General features: G+C 52.3%; 1 protein-coding gene across 1 annotated transcript; it reads right to left on the reverse strand.

Moving 5' to 3' along the window:
• Window positions 1-8,624: 8,624 nt before the first annotated feature.
• LOC309683176 (tektin-3-like) lies at window positions 8,625-13,600 on the reverse strand (the record flags this gene model as incomplete). Its single annotated transcript, XM_082497377.1, has 7 exons — window positions 8,625-8,841; window positions 9,794-9,948; window positions 10,775-10,997; window positions 11,486-11,629; window positions 11,879-11,949; window positions 12,412-12,495; window positions 13,043-13,600. 7 exons carry the CDS (start codon window positions 13,598-13,600, stop codon window positions 8,625-8,627), a joined length of 1,452 nt encoding a protein of 483 aa, XP_082353503.1.
• Window positions 13,601-16,092: the final 2,492 nt, after the last annotated feature.

Consider the following 16,092-nt stretch of genomic DNA (forward strand, 5'->3'; position numbering starts at 1 on the left):
AGGATATGCGTGAAGTTGGGTGTGTGTGCTGTCACGGGCAGATGCTCAAGGGCAGCTAAGAGCGAGCTGGAGCGCTCTGCTTTCACCCGGGAGAGAAAGGCTGCTGCTGAAAGCACAGGCTGGCAGGATCCTGACAGAGCCAAGGAGCAGAAAGGAAGGATTTAAACAATGGGGGAGTGCTCCTTTCAGCAGGGATGGCTATACCTTGGCACTTGGTGAGCTTGGTTTCATTCCTTTTTCCTCCATTGTCTCTCTCCTCCTTCTTTCCTTTCTGTTGTTGCAGCTCCTGGAAGTAGAGGAAAAAGACAGCTGTTGAGGATTGCCTTGGAGCCTTATCTCAGGAAAGCCTGAGCATCAGGTTGGCAGGTTTCCAAGCTGCTAGCCGTGCTTCCTTCCCATGAGCCCAGGACACAAGCCTTGGGGAGCCGCGGCTTTGCTTCCAGTATTTCTTTGTTCCCTGAGCACGCGTTTGCAAATTCTGTAACCTTTTGCCCTTGTCCCTCCGCAGGTTAAGGTGCAACATGCTGACTTTTGATCTGCCCATCTTAATCTCTCTCCTTCTCAGCAGCATTCCTGATTGTCTTATTTCCACAGGTTGTGCCAGTCTGGAGGAGAAACGTTTCCTTTTTGAGCTCAGGCACATGATCTGAGGACGCTCACCATTTCTGACTGTGCCTAATGATTTAGGTTCTTCCTGGAGACACCAAGAGGATTGCTGTGTTTGTCGCTCTGTGTGTCTTCATTGCTACTCGTACTCACAAAACAACTGGACCAAATTTGGGATCTGATGACTCAGGTTTCGACTTGCAGCTTCTTCTGCTTCTTCGGACCCTTGTTGCATAGGAGTTCCTGTGCTTTTGCCTTCTATTTGGTGCACACAAGCAGCGTATTGGCTTTGTGATCTGGGCATTATTGAGCATTTATTGTTCAATGTGGGCAAGCGTGACTCCCAGGGCCGTGAACACTTGGAAAACATGCTATGCAGTATTACCTGCAGGGTGTGGCAGACTGACCCAAATGATTCATGGTTTTGTTAATCCTTATACCTAGGAAAACAAATGTATGCAAAAGAAGGCCAGCAACACCAGAGTGTGAGGGATGGCCTTAAACGTGTGTTTTCCCATGAGATGTGACTTCTGTGTAGGCACCTAGTTCCAGGTACTGCAAATTTGTGTAGAATTTCTTGGGAAATGGCTGAGCTGCTGCATCTGCTCTTGAAGTGTCAGGTGGGAGAAAAGGCTGATACTCTTGAGGAACACCGAGTAATATCAGGTTGAGACCAATGAGTTTCCATTTGTGTGGGAAAAATAATACTTTGCATTGATTGAGCAGTTAGAAAGCTGCTAAGAAAGGACAATCTCCAGAGTGTTTTGAAAAATCATCACTTAGAATGCAGCTTAATGAAAATTGTCATGGGAGACCTGGGCTTAGGCCCACGAAAGTATGTAGGTATTGAAGAAGGCTGGTGCAAGAAGCGTTCCTTGCTGGTGGGTTGCCGTTAGCCTTGCGTCTGTGGAGGTGGTCGGCATGCGTTCACACAGCAACGCAAGCCAGAGCAGCTTCTCGACTGCTCTAATTCTCCCCTGGGTTGCCTCCAGCGCTGGGGGTGGGACAGGAGAGCTGTGGGCACTCCGCACTTCCCAAGGACTTCAGAGAGGCCTGCGGAAGAAAGGGCTCTGCCAGAGCAGAAAGGCAAATGTATGGCAATACTCGATAGCTTTCTTCTGTAGGAAGAAAGGAGGCAGTGGCAAATCCCGTTGCTCCAGTTACCACCCTTTCAACAGAGACCCTGAGGAGGACTGAAGTGTGCTGCTCTGTGCCAGTGAGGATTTGCCTGCAGTTTTGGATTTTCTGCTTTTACAGGCAGTATGTGCCTCATACATTTATTGTTACAGATTAGAGTTCTGCTGCGACTCTGGTGTTACTGGAGAGGGGGGATGTGGCACTGAAACACTTAGTGGTGCTCCTGGGCCCTGTTTTGAACTAGTTCCTAAAAAATGTGTTTTTTTTACCTCTGCTGGAGTTTGTCATGTTGAGTTCACTACTGAAATCCCACTTCAACATCCCTTTCAATGTCACAGGTAGAAGAGCCCAAGCAGTTCTCGCTGGTCCCTCCGGCAGTTGACTTCAGAAACAGGTCCTGTGTTTTGGTGAAAGAAAGTGTTGCTTGAGGAGGTGCGTGCGCTGTGTTGGTGTGAGTTGGGGTGGGGAAGATGGGAAGCAAAGTAGAGATTGAGCTGGGCTTTCTTAGGAGAAGGAGAAATGCCTTCAGCTCTGTGTTGGGTGCTAAACTCTTAAAGAAGATGCTGCTGTGGATTTGAAAAATCTTGAAAGGCTGTCCATTAGGAGTGGCCTAGAGAGGAATGGTATTTTGTAAATGACTCTGGAAAGAAGCCAGAGGAATAAGAACAGTGTCATGGTTTTGCTGCATTTTGATGGAGATTTACTTTAGTTCTGCCCTTAGTTGCTTATAATCAAAAATGCCGTTCTGACTGAAAGCACAGCGGCATGATAAGGTGCTGAGAAGTCTCTGGCTAGTTCTGCAGGTGGGACGCTGGTAGCCTTCCTTCAGAGGAGGTGTGGGAGAAATGTCTGTCTGTGGGGTCGGTGCGCTTTTGGGGAGGGGAGAAGATACCTCTGCCTGTGCAAGAGCACCGTCCCTGGCAAAGAGGTGCAGGGAGAGTGCCTGACCACCGCTCCTGCTGTGGACTGTAGCGTCTCCTTGTCTTTGTACCTACGCTGTGTGTCATTTTTCAGATTGTGAAATAAAACTCTCAAGTTCTGAGAGCTTTTTTCTCTGCCTGCATGACAAAGTCGTGTTTCAGCTTGAAACTCATCTGGTCTGTGTCTGCTCTGCCTGAAAAGACACCTGAAAGGAGTCTGCAGAGTTGGCGTGCCCATGGGGGGGATACCCAGCTGGCCCTTTGTGTGGGGTGGATGGTGGCGGATGCCCAGAGCAGTGGGCAGCAGCAATTCCTGCTGTTGGTACTTAACCGGGAACCGCTTTGGTAAAGGGGTGGAGATGGTGCTTTCTGTGGCATCTCTGGGGTCTCAGTCTTGCAGCAACACCTTTGACGTTGGAGGGGTGGACTGCTATAAGCTAAGTAAGCAACCTCTGACAAGACTGCAGGGGTAGTCCTTGTGTGGCAAAAAGCCTGGCAGTGTTTTCATGGAGCTCTGCCCACTTGCTTCTGTGGTCTACGTTATCAGTGCTACCCGCAGTGCTGTTTCCCTCCCCCATGAAAACGGGCGTTCTGCAGGACAGGATGTTTTACCTGCTGCGGTGTGTGATGCCTGGCCGTGGAAAGATGAGGCCAGATAGAATTTCCCCGGAACAAAACTGGACTGGGTCTGCAAAACTTGCTCTGTGTCAATAAAAACTGAGAGGACTAAATAGCTGGTAAGGTTTGATTATGAGCTGTAGCACAGAGTTGATACTGGAGGTATGATTCTCTATGGCTGTTGTGGTTTGGGCCGGATTGGCCACTGGGTGGCAGGACAGATGCTCTCGTCAACGTGTCTTCAAAGAGAGGCAGGAGAGAGAAAGAGAGACTCAGGATTTCAGAAGGAACTGAACTACTTGACTAAAACATTAAGAATAAAATAAAAAGGAAATAATGAAATATATACAAAACTGTATTGAACTCCCAGAATGGTTTTACGTGTAATAGTGGAAGTAGAGATGTGTGATTTTGTTGCTGTTGTTTTTTTTATCCTTGAGGACAGGCATAACAGTGGGAAATACTCAAAGTAAGGTGAAGAAAACTGAGCAGTTTCCACTAAACTAAAAATTGCAAGATCAGCAGAAGAGAGAGGAAATATTTCTTCTATAGCATAATTGTTATGGGTCTTTCTTAGCAGCCCTAGATTACAGTCCTTTTATTCAGCAGCAGAACCTGCACCTGTGTCATACATCTGGTACATGTCCTGAGGATGGCAACTAAGTATAAGCACAGCAGAATTGTACCCCATGTCGGGGTCACGCTGACTGAGCTGAGGCAGTCTTCCAGAACATATAAGTGAATTTGGGGACGCCCCTGCGTGTTGGAACTTCACAGTATTAATGATTCGATCAATAGAGTTTGAGGAACGTCAGCAAGTTTGTACTACTTTCTTTTCTTTATTGACTTTATAGAACAGCACTGAAGTTATTCATATAGATTCTTTAGGCAATTCAAATACTTTCACTGAATGACAGAAAGGCTGAGGTTGGAAGGGACCTCTGGATGTCATCTTGCGATAGCCGCCTGCTGCAGCAGAGACAGCCAGCGCCGCTCAGCCAGGGTCTGGCTCCATCTTCTCTGCAGCCTCCCATCAGGCTTTTTATGCATTGATCAATTCCCCTGCGAGCCTTCTCTTCACCAGGCTAAGCGGTGCCAGCTCGCTCAGCCCTTCCTCAGAGGAGAGATGCTGCAGTGCCTTTATCATCTTCACACTCCTTTGCCAGACTCTCTCTCCAGTCCAGCCCAGGACACCATCAGTGCTCCTGGTGGCAAGGGCGCACTGTTGGCTCATGATCAGCTGGGTGGCCACCAGGACCTGCAGGGCTTTTTACGCCAAGCTGCTTTCCAGCCGAGCAGCGCGCCAAATGTGCTGGTTCCTGGGGTTGTCCCTCGCCAGGTTCTGGACTTCACTTCTTTCTCCTGTTGAACTTCTTGTGGCTCCTGCCTTGGCAGGGTGTGAGCATGGGGTGATGCAGAGGGCAGAGCCAAGTGGTGCAGACTCTGAGCAGGAGGAAGGATTTGGGTGCCAGTGTTGCAGGGCATGACGGGGCAGTAGAGGCTGGTAGGAGAGCAGATCCCCAGGACGTGGGGGCAGATGATGTGGTGAGGAGGAGACCAGGCATGGGACGTTTAGCAGTGGGGCATGGTCCAGCCCTGGAGTCCCCCTTCTGACTGAACCGTTGGCTGGCATGTGTCCCAGCTGCTGGCCTGGCCCTGGTTTTGGCAGCTCCTGGGGCCTTGTTCTAGTTGTGCCGGCGGGGTGGCCTCTTGGGTGGCTGAGGTGAATGTTGGGTGCTGCTGGCCCTCCTCTTCGGGCCTCGCCGTGGCCCCCCACGGGAGAGGTCCCTGCTGCGGCTGGGAGTAGAGGGACCTGCGGCAACCTCCCCTGGATCCTCATGCAGCTCCTCCTGTTCCCCGTTGGTTGGAACAGGGGCATCGGGGGAGCTGCCGGGAGCCCCATGAAGAGCAGCGGTGGAGGTGTTGGGTCGCTCCTCTTCATCGTCTGCAGCAGGGCTGCGGGAGGTAGCTTGGCCAGGGCCAGGAGACCCCCTTCTGGAGGCAGCAGGAGGAGGGACAGCCAGGGGGTTGCCCTCCCGCTCCTCGGCAGCATGGCTGTCCTCGAGGCCCAGCAGACGGTGGGCCTCTGTGCTGCAGCGTTGCACGGCAACGTTGATAAGCTGCTGTACAAATGTCGCCGCGTGATCCTGGAGGCTGACCTGCAGCAGCTGGACCAGGACCTCTTCGTCCAGACCAAAGAAGCCCAGGACGGCCAGGATGAGGTCCTCCATCACAACGGCTGCTCAAGACTCCTCGGCAAAGATCAGCCCCAGCTGCTGTTGGAGCCAGGGCAGAAAGCGTTGGAGGAGAGCCGGGTGGTCGTCAAAGAGGAACGCCCAAGTATGGGGCTGGAGGCCGCCCACCAGAGCCCTGGGCACCGACTCCACTGCCAGCGGCTGAGGTGTTACAGAGCGGGGAGGGGGGCTGTGGGTGTCTGGGTGCCTGGGCGCTCCTCCGGCCTGCCGGGTGCCAACTGGTGCGGGGGCTGAGGCAGATGACGCGATTTGAACCTCTTCGAAGTCATTGTCTGCCCTCACCGAGTGCACGATGGATCGCACTCTTCTCTTGCAGAGAGGGCACTTGGGCTTGCTGTTAGCCCAGCGCAGGATGCACTGGTAACAGAATTGGTGGAGGCATGGCATGGCATAGGCGGCATCGTCCCAGCTGTCCAGGCACACTGGGCAGCGGTTGTCCAGGTCCATTGCCATGCTCTCCACTCGCTGCATCGTGCTAGGGGCAGCTGGGGGTGACCAAGTGCTCCCTCCCTGTGGCGCTGCAGCAGCCGGTGTCAGGCTGGAAAAGGAAGAGAGGCCACGGTCACTGGCTGGCCTGAGGAGGGCTGGAAGAAATGCCCAGGTCCCTCAAGAAAGAAACCCTCCCAGCTCCCCAGGGTGCGGTGTCCCCACACAGCTCACCTCTGCTGCTGCGAGCATGCCTCCTGACTGCCCCGGCTGCCTGAAGCTGACAGGGCCAGGGAAAATCCTTTGCGGGCTCTGGGGCACAGATGGAGAGCTGCCGCGAGCAACTAACTCCCCAGTCAGGACACCAGCGCCAAGGCTTGGCTCAACACTCCAGCCTCGCCAACTGCTCAGCTGGAATGCGGGTATGAACCAGCTGGATGGGACTCGGCGCCCGGATTTAAGCAGCGAGGGGCACGTGTTCACAATCCGTCGCTTGGTGACATCAGAGCCCATCCCTCCTCCCCTCCGTGCTTTGAACTTTGCCACATTCTTGAGATTTGTTCCTACAGTTTGCACCAGAGGTTTTGGGCTCTATTGAATTTTATGGGAGCTGTGATAAAAATTTTGATTCTTTTCAAAACCATCATCATCATCCTTGCATGGCTGTTCATAGTGGATGCAATCTCACCTAACAGTATTATTGCAACTTCCTGTCTCGTCATGAACTAAACCCTCTTTCAGTGGAGAGACGCGTGCCTCTGTGCGTCAAGTCAAAATCTGTTAAAACCAATGTCTGAAGTCACTGGAACTGTATCAAAGAAGCGCTATTTCTGCCCATTGATTAGGAAGGGAAACAGATCATGAACTCAGAGGTCAGGGTTTGCAGTGCACCCGCCTCAACAAAGCTTCAGATCACCTTCACTGTTTTGTGTAATTGCTCTTCCAAAGAGAAACAATCGTCTGCTAATACCAAATCAGCCTTGATACTAGCCCAGGTGGCCTCAGCTGTCCCGACTTGGCCTGGTCCTTTCCAAACCTTTACATAATCACGGGGTGTATTTTAGACTAATGTAAATATGTTGATAGCAACACACAATGAGCAGTGCCTCTTCAGCTGCTTCCAGTAGCTACTGTGTGCCCAGGAGAAGAGCAGAGGAGCTGAGGACAAGAGCTCGGCTTTCAAAACCTGACAAGATAGCTGCCTTAAAGACTGTGCTTAATGACTAAAAACTCTGACTGTGTTTTTCGTGAACTCAGTGAGCAGCTGTGAAACTGAGGGCTTATGGGACATAGGGCCACCAGGCCTGAGTGCTCTGCACTTTGAATTGCAGTCATTTTGCATGAGGTTATGCAAAGAGAAGAATATGCTCTCCTGCGATGCAAAACTATGTTATAGTGTGTCCTGCTTTGAGCGACACAGGACTAACTTCTCTTCTAATAGTTGGGAAGCCTGCACTTTTAGAAGACTCCAGTGTCTGAACTTGTGAAAATATGTACTTTATAGCTGGCTATGGTGTGTGGGTTTCAAGGGCTCAGAGATTTTGAGCTTGCCAGGCGCAGGGATGAGGAGGAGTGAGACGTGAGCACTTGACCCAAGCTGGCCGGCAAGATTATTTCATACCATACAAGATTATTTTCATACCATGAACATGAATGACATAAATTGGTCCAAACCCTTATTCTTCCGATGGGATGTCTGCTTCCTCCCTAGGCCCCAGCTTAAGGATATCACTAGGAAACTTCCAAGCCTGGTACGGCCCTCCGACTATTACCCATTATTGCTCTTCCGTGTGTGTGGTGGTGAAGCTGCAACATGTCTTCCTATGGCGATCAAAAGAGACTTCAGGGCCTTGGGACGGTTGGTAAGGGGATGTGGGGCACAGGTTATTTTTTCCTCTTTCCTTCCAGTTACAGGCAGCGACATTGGAAGAAACATACAGATAGGCCCAGTCTATTAATAGGTGGCTCCATGGCTGGTGTGACCAACAGAATTTTGTTTTTTTTGATAAGGGGATGGCCTACACAGCACCAGGCTTGCCGGCGTCAGATGGGATTCACTTGTCTCAAAGGGGGAAGAAGGTCTTTGCTCACCAGCTATCAGGGCTCCCTGACAGCGCTTAAAACGAGGCTCGAAGGGAGAGGGGGACAATATCAGGCTTGCCCGTGACAAGCTGTGAGATGACATGCCAAGGTTAGAGGGACAGGGTGCTAGCGAGGGCCCACAGGCTGTTGCTCTGAGATGTGCTGGCTACGCTGCAGGACACCTGAATTCTTCCAGCGATGAGGCAAGAAGGAAACACCAAGGAATGAAAGGGTGTTCCTCTAAGAAGGTGATAAGAAGGTGCCTCAAAAGGAGGCAGACACGACAGTTTTTCTCCTAAAATCACCGACTGAGAGGGTAGGACTGAATCCCCGTGGGTGGATTTACTCTTAGTCGCATACAAAGTATTTTCAGTGACTTTCTGGCACACCGTGAAAGTACAGTGGAAAGAGAAAAACCAAAGGCAAAAAAAATACCGGTAGACCGTATAACACACAAACAGATCATTTAATTTCTACTCATGGCTTTCAGCAGGAAGTGAAACTCTAATCAAGTATTTCCAAAGCATCTTAGCCAAACTGGGAATCCCTCCCACAACAGATTCAGTGAGTTCAGCTGAGCCTAAATGGAACCCAGCAGCCGCACAGTGCTGGGAAAGGTCTTGCGCATGCCCATGCACTTCTCCTCATCAATGAAGAGTGTGTTGGCTTTGACGGCCAGGTCATGCTGCAAGACCGACTTGGTATGAACCAGCATTTGCAGGGTGTCCTCGGTGTCTCTCAGGCGCTGCTGGAGGCTCTGGACCGTCTCGTTGATTTTGTGGACCTCGTTGACAAGGCTGGAAAACAGCAAGAAACCCTGGTTAACAGTGCCATCGTGGGGGTGGTTTCTAGCGTGGCATTGCTGAAGGGCCCCTTGGTCACAGGATTACCCCCTTCAGCGTGCTCAGACTAACTCAGACCCCCCGTTTCTGGCAGACGCATGGGAAAGCTGAGGGCAGAGCTCCTCCAGACCTCAGCGGGGAGGCATGGTTAAGTCTGCTCAAAGGCTTTGGCAACGCGCAGCCGCCTCTCCCAGAGCAGCTCGGGCCAGCAAGAAGAGGGATGAGCAGGTGTGGTTTCCTGTTCCTGCTTGGTTTGGGGGGTTTGTTGGCTCCCCCTCCTGGATTTCCCTGTGCAGGCATCCTCCCCATGCCCACAGATGCACACAAAGAAAACAGGACATCTGGGAGAGGCTAAAAGTGAATGTGAAACAAGGGGAGGATGGAAAAAACCCTTGTTGTACGAGATGCTGCAAAGGCTGTGGGGCTGGGTTTCAATTGCTCTGAAAAGGCTTCAGCTGGAGTCTTGCCCAACGGGCTCCCAGGAGGGGTGAACTTTGGGGTGCCTCAGAGGGGGTGCTGCTGGGCGCTCAGGCCAGCCTACTCCTCCACAGCTCCTCGGCGTGCAATCCCAAACAGACCACTGTGTCCTTGAAAGGATTTCCAGTGTCCTCGGAGAAGGTGAGGACAGCCCTTTCTGCTTCTCCATAGGGGGCACCCTTCCTTGCAGTTCCCCAAAAGGAAGGGCCTAAGGGATCTCAGCAGGATCCTGTTGGAGAGTAAAGGGCTCGTCCTTCAAAACTGAGCACATCCAACTGCCGGGAAGCAGGCTGGAGAGAAGATGGGGCTTACCCAAGCGGGAAGAATCCATCCCCTCATGCTTATGCTTAATTTTTCATGCAGTGCTACCCCTGGGTGCTACCAGCCGTAACTCCTCAAGGAGCCCACCAGACCCACGCTCCTGCCTTACCGCAGCTGGGCAGTGTCCCGGCACAGCTCCACGTTTGGTCTGCGTGTGCGCTCGTCCAGCCGGCTCTGAGCCACTTTTAAGGGAGGCCCTTGGTCCCTAATGGCCTTTTGGATGGCTTCTATGGTCTTCTCCACCTGGAAGATTTCCTGCAGCGTCTGGCGTAAAAAAGAAACCCATGCACAAATTAAATGTATCTTCTCAAGTGACAACATAATTACCCTTTCCTCTTGTCCATCTGCAGAACAATACAAGTTCAATAAGCAGACCCTGGGCTCAGACCCCTGTCATTCTGCTACACATCAAGGCGCAGAGCCAAGAGTAATTTTTCTTCAGGGAAAAAACTCTCTTGGCTCTTGCTGTCACATCAGAGGAGGTTTTGGAGCACTGATGGACCTATTGAATTCCCAGCTTCCCAAAATTACCGCTTGCTGGAACTAATCATCCATCAACAGTAACTCAGAGAGGGAAGGTTCTTCATGGATCCTCACTGAAAGACGTGGCATCAGCTCGCAGTGCTGCAAGCCCCGTCTTCCCTCAGTTACTCAATACAGTGTCGGGCACGTTTCAGGAAGCTTTCTATGAGACCCACAGCTCTGAGGCAGGTGTCCATCACTGATTTCCACTGACTCTGCTTGGCAAAGCAAACACACGCATGCCCATGCAGCAGCCCCAGAGCCCGGAGAGTGAAAGCACGTCCTTGGAGGAGAAGCAAGCCTGCAACCCCCCCAGCAGGCAGCCCAGCAGAGGCCCAGCAAGGCCGTTCTGGAGGGCAGCCAGCGCTTCTGAAGGAACTACCAGGAGATGCAACCAGCATTGGCATTTTCTGCTGGCAATCCCTGTGCTCCCAGGCTGCCAGTGAGGATGCCCTAGCAAAAACAGACCCCTTGAGATGAAATTACGGTGCCAACTCCTAAGGGTCCCACCTCAGGGGCGTCACTAGGAAGTGACAGTGACACACCGAAAGGGAGGGGTTCCGACTACCTTGGCCAGGTGGGTCCGGATCTTGCTCTTGGCATCGGCTGTCTCGCTGATGCGTTTGGTGAAGGCGATGTTCACCCTGTTGAACTGGCTCCGCATCTCGTTTGCCACCACCACCAGCAGGTTCTCGATGTTGTCCCGCAGCTTGGAGGAGGCCGCCCGTTGGCTCTGTGAGCGGAGGATGTTGTCGTCTGTGATCTTGGCCCAAGAGTCCGGCACCGAGATCCTTCAGGAGGTGAGGGGGAAGAAGAGGCCCCGGTAAGCCCGTAGTGCTGAAGCTGGACGTGGGCAGGCATGAAGCCTGCCTGGGAGCAGCACTGATTAAACGTATCTGAAATCTCCGTCTTTAATTTGAGCATAGGTTGTGGTTTAACTCTGGCCAGCAGCTAGGACCACACAGCCACTCTCAATGGAGGGGAAAGAGAAAGAACAGGACTCACGGGTGGAGATAGAGACAGTTTACTAGAACAACAACAGAAAATAGGAATGAGAAGAAGAGTACGAGTAAGGGTAAGAATAAAGGTAAGGTTAACAATAACAATAACAGTAAGAATAACAATAAGCAGAGAGAAACGGTCCCACTCAGGCAGCTGTCTCCAGGCGGGATGCACGTGCCTTGACAGTGGGCTGGGGACAAGCAGCTCCCTGCCAGGGAGAGGCACCGTGCATCCCGGGCACAGCTTGCTGCTGGCGTGCCGCCCAGCGTGCACTCACGTGGCATCGACCCGCTCCACCGCTGGGTAGTAGCTGATGCCGTGGGAGGTGCTCCTCAGGTGGTGACACTTGTCATCGATGCGGTGGGCCGCCTGCTTGTGGGCCAGGTCCCTCTCCAGCTCGTGCTGGGCCGCCCTGTTGGACCTTCAACATGCAAACAACAGCCATCGCTGGGGATGTTCAGGTGGAAGGGCTTCCTCCTCGCTCCAGTTCCCCGCAGCTCCCTCCCACGCAGCTCTGTCCTCCCATGAGCATCACTGCCCACTTCCCGGGGAGCCCGCCTGGCTTTTCCATCTGCAGGGTGTGGGGAGAGGTCGGGGTCTGCTGGGGGTCCACATCACAACTGCAAATGCACATCAGCCCTACGGCATGACATAAGGAGCTCCTCCTTACGCGAGCTGGGCTTTGGCTTCATCCAGGTACCGCTGCATCTTCTCCTGGCACGACCTGATGACATTGACTTCCTGGGTAAAGGACACATGGCCCCATCATCAGTGTCTGTACTCAGTTGTCCTGATGCCACTCGTCCCCTCAGACCTCCCCAACCCTGCACACAGCAAGAACTTGCCTGCTTGTCTTTCTGCCCAGAGTAAACAGGCAGGGAGTGGAGAAAGTGCCCCCAAACTGCGTGCATGTCTTTACTGCACTACTCCCTGAAGAGGAACACAGAACCCCCACACGCTACACAAACATGCAGCTGCTCTTCAGCTATTCCTTCCTCTGTACGGCCAAGTCATACCCACACGGCGTGGGCATGCTGCTGCCTGGGGGAACCCCATCCCCTGGCCCAGCAGGTTTTGGGGGGGTTGAAGAGCTGAGCACCTCCCCAGCGGTAAGGAGCCAGGTAGGGAAGAAGGCTGCAAAGCCTCTGTAGGGCAGTTTAGGTAAAACTGGCTTTAACACATGATCTGGGTGGCCCAACTTACCGTGAAGAGCTCTTTCTCCACATCATCATGGACGAGGTCAATGCCCATCCTCTTCTCCCGCTGAAGCAAGCACTGCTGAGCGACCTGTTGGGGACATGCCATCACTGTCGGGTGCAGAGGCAGGATTCTCTATAGAGAGAGTCCCCATCTCAAGAAATGGAAGAAAAGAAATTCTAGGCGGGCACAGAGGGGACACCAGGGGAACAAAGTGCCCAGGGCGGCTGCTTCAGCTGACCACAAGCAACCGAACTGCACCATACGCATCAAATCAACATGAGGGAGCACGTGTGTCCCGGCTGCAACCAGAGCTGTGGCACAGGCACCTGTGTCAGCCTTGATGCTGACCTCCCCAGGGTGTTGTAGGAAGACATGGGCTTCTGTCTCCCACTCCAGGAATTTGGATGTTCCGCCTACACAAATATTTGGTTAAGCAAATGGAGTTGTGATGAGCTCATAACGGGCTGATAGGGGATGCAGCAGATGGGAAGACATTGCAAACTTAACTTATGGTCTCTTCATAAAAACTCTCTAGGTCTTGCGGAGCTGCAGTGGAACTTAGTTAGACATTTGAATGGCTGCAGTTGTTCCAGCAGTAGGCTACAGCTTGCAGCCCACTGGACAGAGTGCTTACCTGGAGAGGGGCCTCCGTCTCGGCCAAGGCTCTCTCCAGTCTCTTCTTCATGTCTGTGAGCGTGTTGGTCTCCCCGATCATCTCATCCAGCTCACGGCAGAGCTCCCCTTTCCAAAACTCAATAGCATTCACACGTCCTCCCAGGCTTTTGGTGCTTTCTGCTTGTGTTTTCTTTGTCTGCTGGTATTTATCCCCAATCATGCGGGTGGTATCAACTCTCAGAGCCTCCGCATTGTGCCGGGAAGTCTCTGACTCTTTGTACTTGGTCAGGTTGGACCTGTACCAGTCGTCAGGGGTGTAGCGGGTGAAGAGGGTTGTTCTGTTGGAAATGTAAGGGAGCTTCTCGCTGGTGGTCATCCCCTGGGAAGTTTTGGAAAAGGGAGCCAAAGCTGGTTTGATGGCATCTCTTTTAGAGTAGGTGCTGGGCATCCAGGGGAGGCTGGAGCTCTGAGGCAACGGGTAGTACGGGAAACGGTCTTTATAGCTGGCAGTCATGGTGTTGATGGCAGGCAGAACCTTGGCACGTCTTGCCGTTAAGGGAAAGCCGACAGCCTCCATTCCTGACCACTGCTCTTCAAGTACTTGTCCTGCACAGAGGAGGAGATAGAAGACAACTTCCCTCAGTCAGCTCCTGCACTTGCCTTCCTTCTTACAGCAACACATGCAGCTTCTAACACAAACAGCAACGCACACAGCACCCACAGGTCACCTGTACAGGCCTAAAACTCTTGAAAGCAAATGCCTTCTCACAGCACCCCAAGCATTTGTATCTGGAAAGGGATTTGAATTTGTTTAGTATCTAGCCTCAAGTATTGAAATGCGGAGAAAAGCAAAGCATGGCTGCTCAGGAGAATGACAGATATTAGCCTTCATTCTCCTCAAATCTGTCAATCCCGTGAAAGTGTAGCTGGTGATTGTCTTGTGTTCATTGGCTTCTTTTGGTTGGCGTATGTGCTGATCTTCTAGTACTCCAGATGTCCTTTTCTCTTTCAAAGTGCCCTTTCCAGCCCCGATAGCTGCGCCCCTTTGGACCAACCCAGTGTGATTGGTGGGTCAGGGACTCAATCCTCACCCCCCACCTTCACTTGCATTGATGCTTTGCAGATCTATATCCAAATTTGACCCCCCTCCAGCTATTTCAGTCTCAAGAGAACAGCCCTCTCTTGACTTGCAAAGGAAGAAAAATGCCTACGCCTCACCTGACGTAAAATCGATGCACTTGGAAAGGAGAAATCCCAGACAGTCTTTTCAGAGGGGTGTGTAAACAGCAGCCTTGCAGGAGCCCTAGGAGGAACGGCCACACGTGAAGATTTTGCTACCGAGAACTGCATACGGCATTGTGGGTGCTACTGCTCTTTTCAGATTCAGGGTATCAGTCAGTTGTTGTCAGAAACATCATGCAGAGGGCCAGCAAATGTCCCTAACACACCGCATCTGAGGCCAAACCCTCAGGAGGGGACTCAGGAGGTACCCCATCCCCTCCCCACGGCTCCCAGCCTGGCTCAGAGCCCAGTGAAAGGTGAGGACACTGGTGTGCTGCAACAAGATGCCTGGGTGGGAGTGGGGTTTGACACAAAGCATGTGCTCAATCCCATCTGTTACAGCGTGAAAGCCACTTGAGTCCTTCAAAAATGGGAAGTTTGCATAAAAAAACCTTTCCCATAATGGTACATACTCACCCGAAACCTCCAGAGGCTTGGGAGTGCCCGGGAGGGCGGCTACTCCCTGCTGTGCTGTGGGGTTCGGTGGCAGCACTGCCAGACACTGCAGCGTCCCCAGTGCCCTGTGTGACACAGAACCAGGGCAGCGTTGCCAGGGGCGCAGGGCGCTCAGGGACCGGGTTCTGCCCGGGCAGCTCCCTGCAGCCGCTATGGCAACCTGATGCAGCCCTTTGGTGCCCGGTGCTCTTGATGGGCAACCCAAGGCCACCCGTGGGCAGCTCAGTGCAGACTCTGGGCAACCAGACTGCCTTTGCTGGGACAATTGATCCCGTCCCTGGACAGCTCCCGCTGCCATCCATGGGCAACCCAGTACAGCCTTTGGGCGTCTGCTCCGGCCAATCAAGGGGACTTGTCTCCAACTTTTGATAACACCCATCAGGCCAACTGTCAGCACCCCTGTGCCCCATTGTCCCCAGAAGAAACATTTTCATTTCCTTCATGTTACCACTTGAGGTTAACTGTGAGCTATGTATATGGCTCATCAAATACTCAGGCTGATACAGCTGTCTTCTCATTGCCGCCTTTGGTTTCCTCCTGTTTTCCCACCTATTGCAGCTGCACACTGAGACCGGACCAAATGTTTTACAGCTTCTCAGGGGTGCACTGACACCCTGCCCCACCGCTCCTGCTTTCTGTGCACACATACACACGGAGCCGGCCTCCATGAGAAAGCAATGCCTCTGCTGCCAAAGATCTGAGATAGAGAAGAACTCCAACTGTTTTCTGTATACAAAGGTTAGCACACTTTGATTTCACTTTAAATACATGTCTTGCTCTAGTCAGGATAAAATCGACTTCATGGCACAGGGAAACCAGTCAAATTCACAAGCTACGGGACTGTCGTGGTTTAGGCCAAAATCCACTACTGGGGACCTGTGGCACCCCAAATGGCACCGACAGATGCTCCCCTCTACCCCTCTTCAAAGAGAGAGGCAGAGGAGGAAAAAGAGACTTATGAGTTTAGAAGGAACTAAAGTACTTTAATGAAGTATTAATAATAAAAGAAAAGAAAAAATGAAAAATATATACAAAACCGTATCAAGCTCCCGAGATGACAATGACGTCACCGGCTGGCACTGGGGCAGTCCCAGGCTGGACGCAGTGACGGACGGGAACTGGATTCTGGATCTGGATTCAGGATCGGGATCACAGGCAGACAAACAGAGTCCTCCTCAGACGTCAGCCATTGAAGGAAGAGACCTGCCCCTTTGATCCCTCAGCTTTTATACTGAGCATGAGGCAGATGGGATGGAATACCCTGTTGGTGAGTTTTGGGTCACCTGTCCCGTCAGCTCCTCTCTGCAGGTGGGACTACACTATGCTTTTCCA

The sequence above is a fragment of the Vanellus vanellus genome (assembly GCF_965231255.1).
Source record: "Vanellus vanellus genome assembly, chromosome: Z".
NCBI classification, from domain to species: Eukaryota; Metazoa; Chordata; class Aves; order Charadriiformes; family Charadriidae; genus Vanellus; species Vanellus vanellus.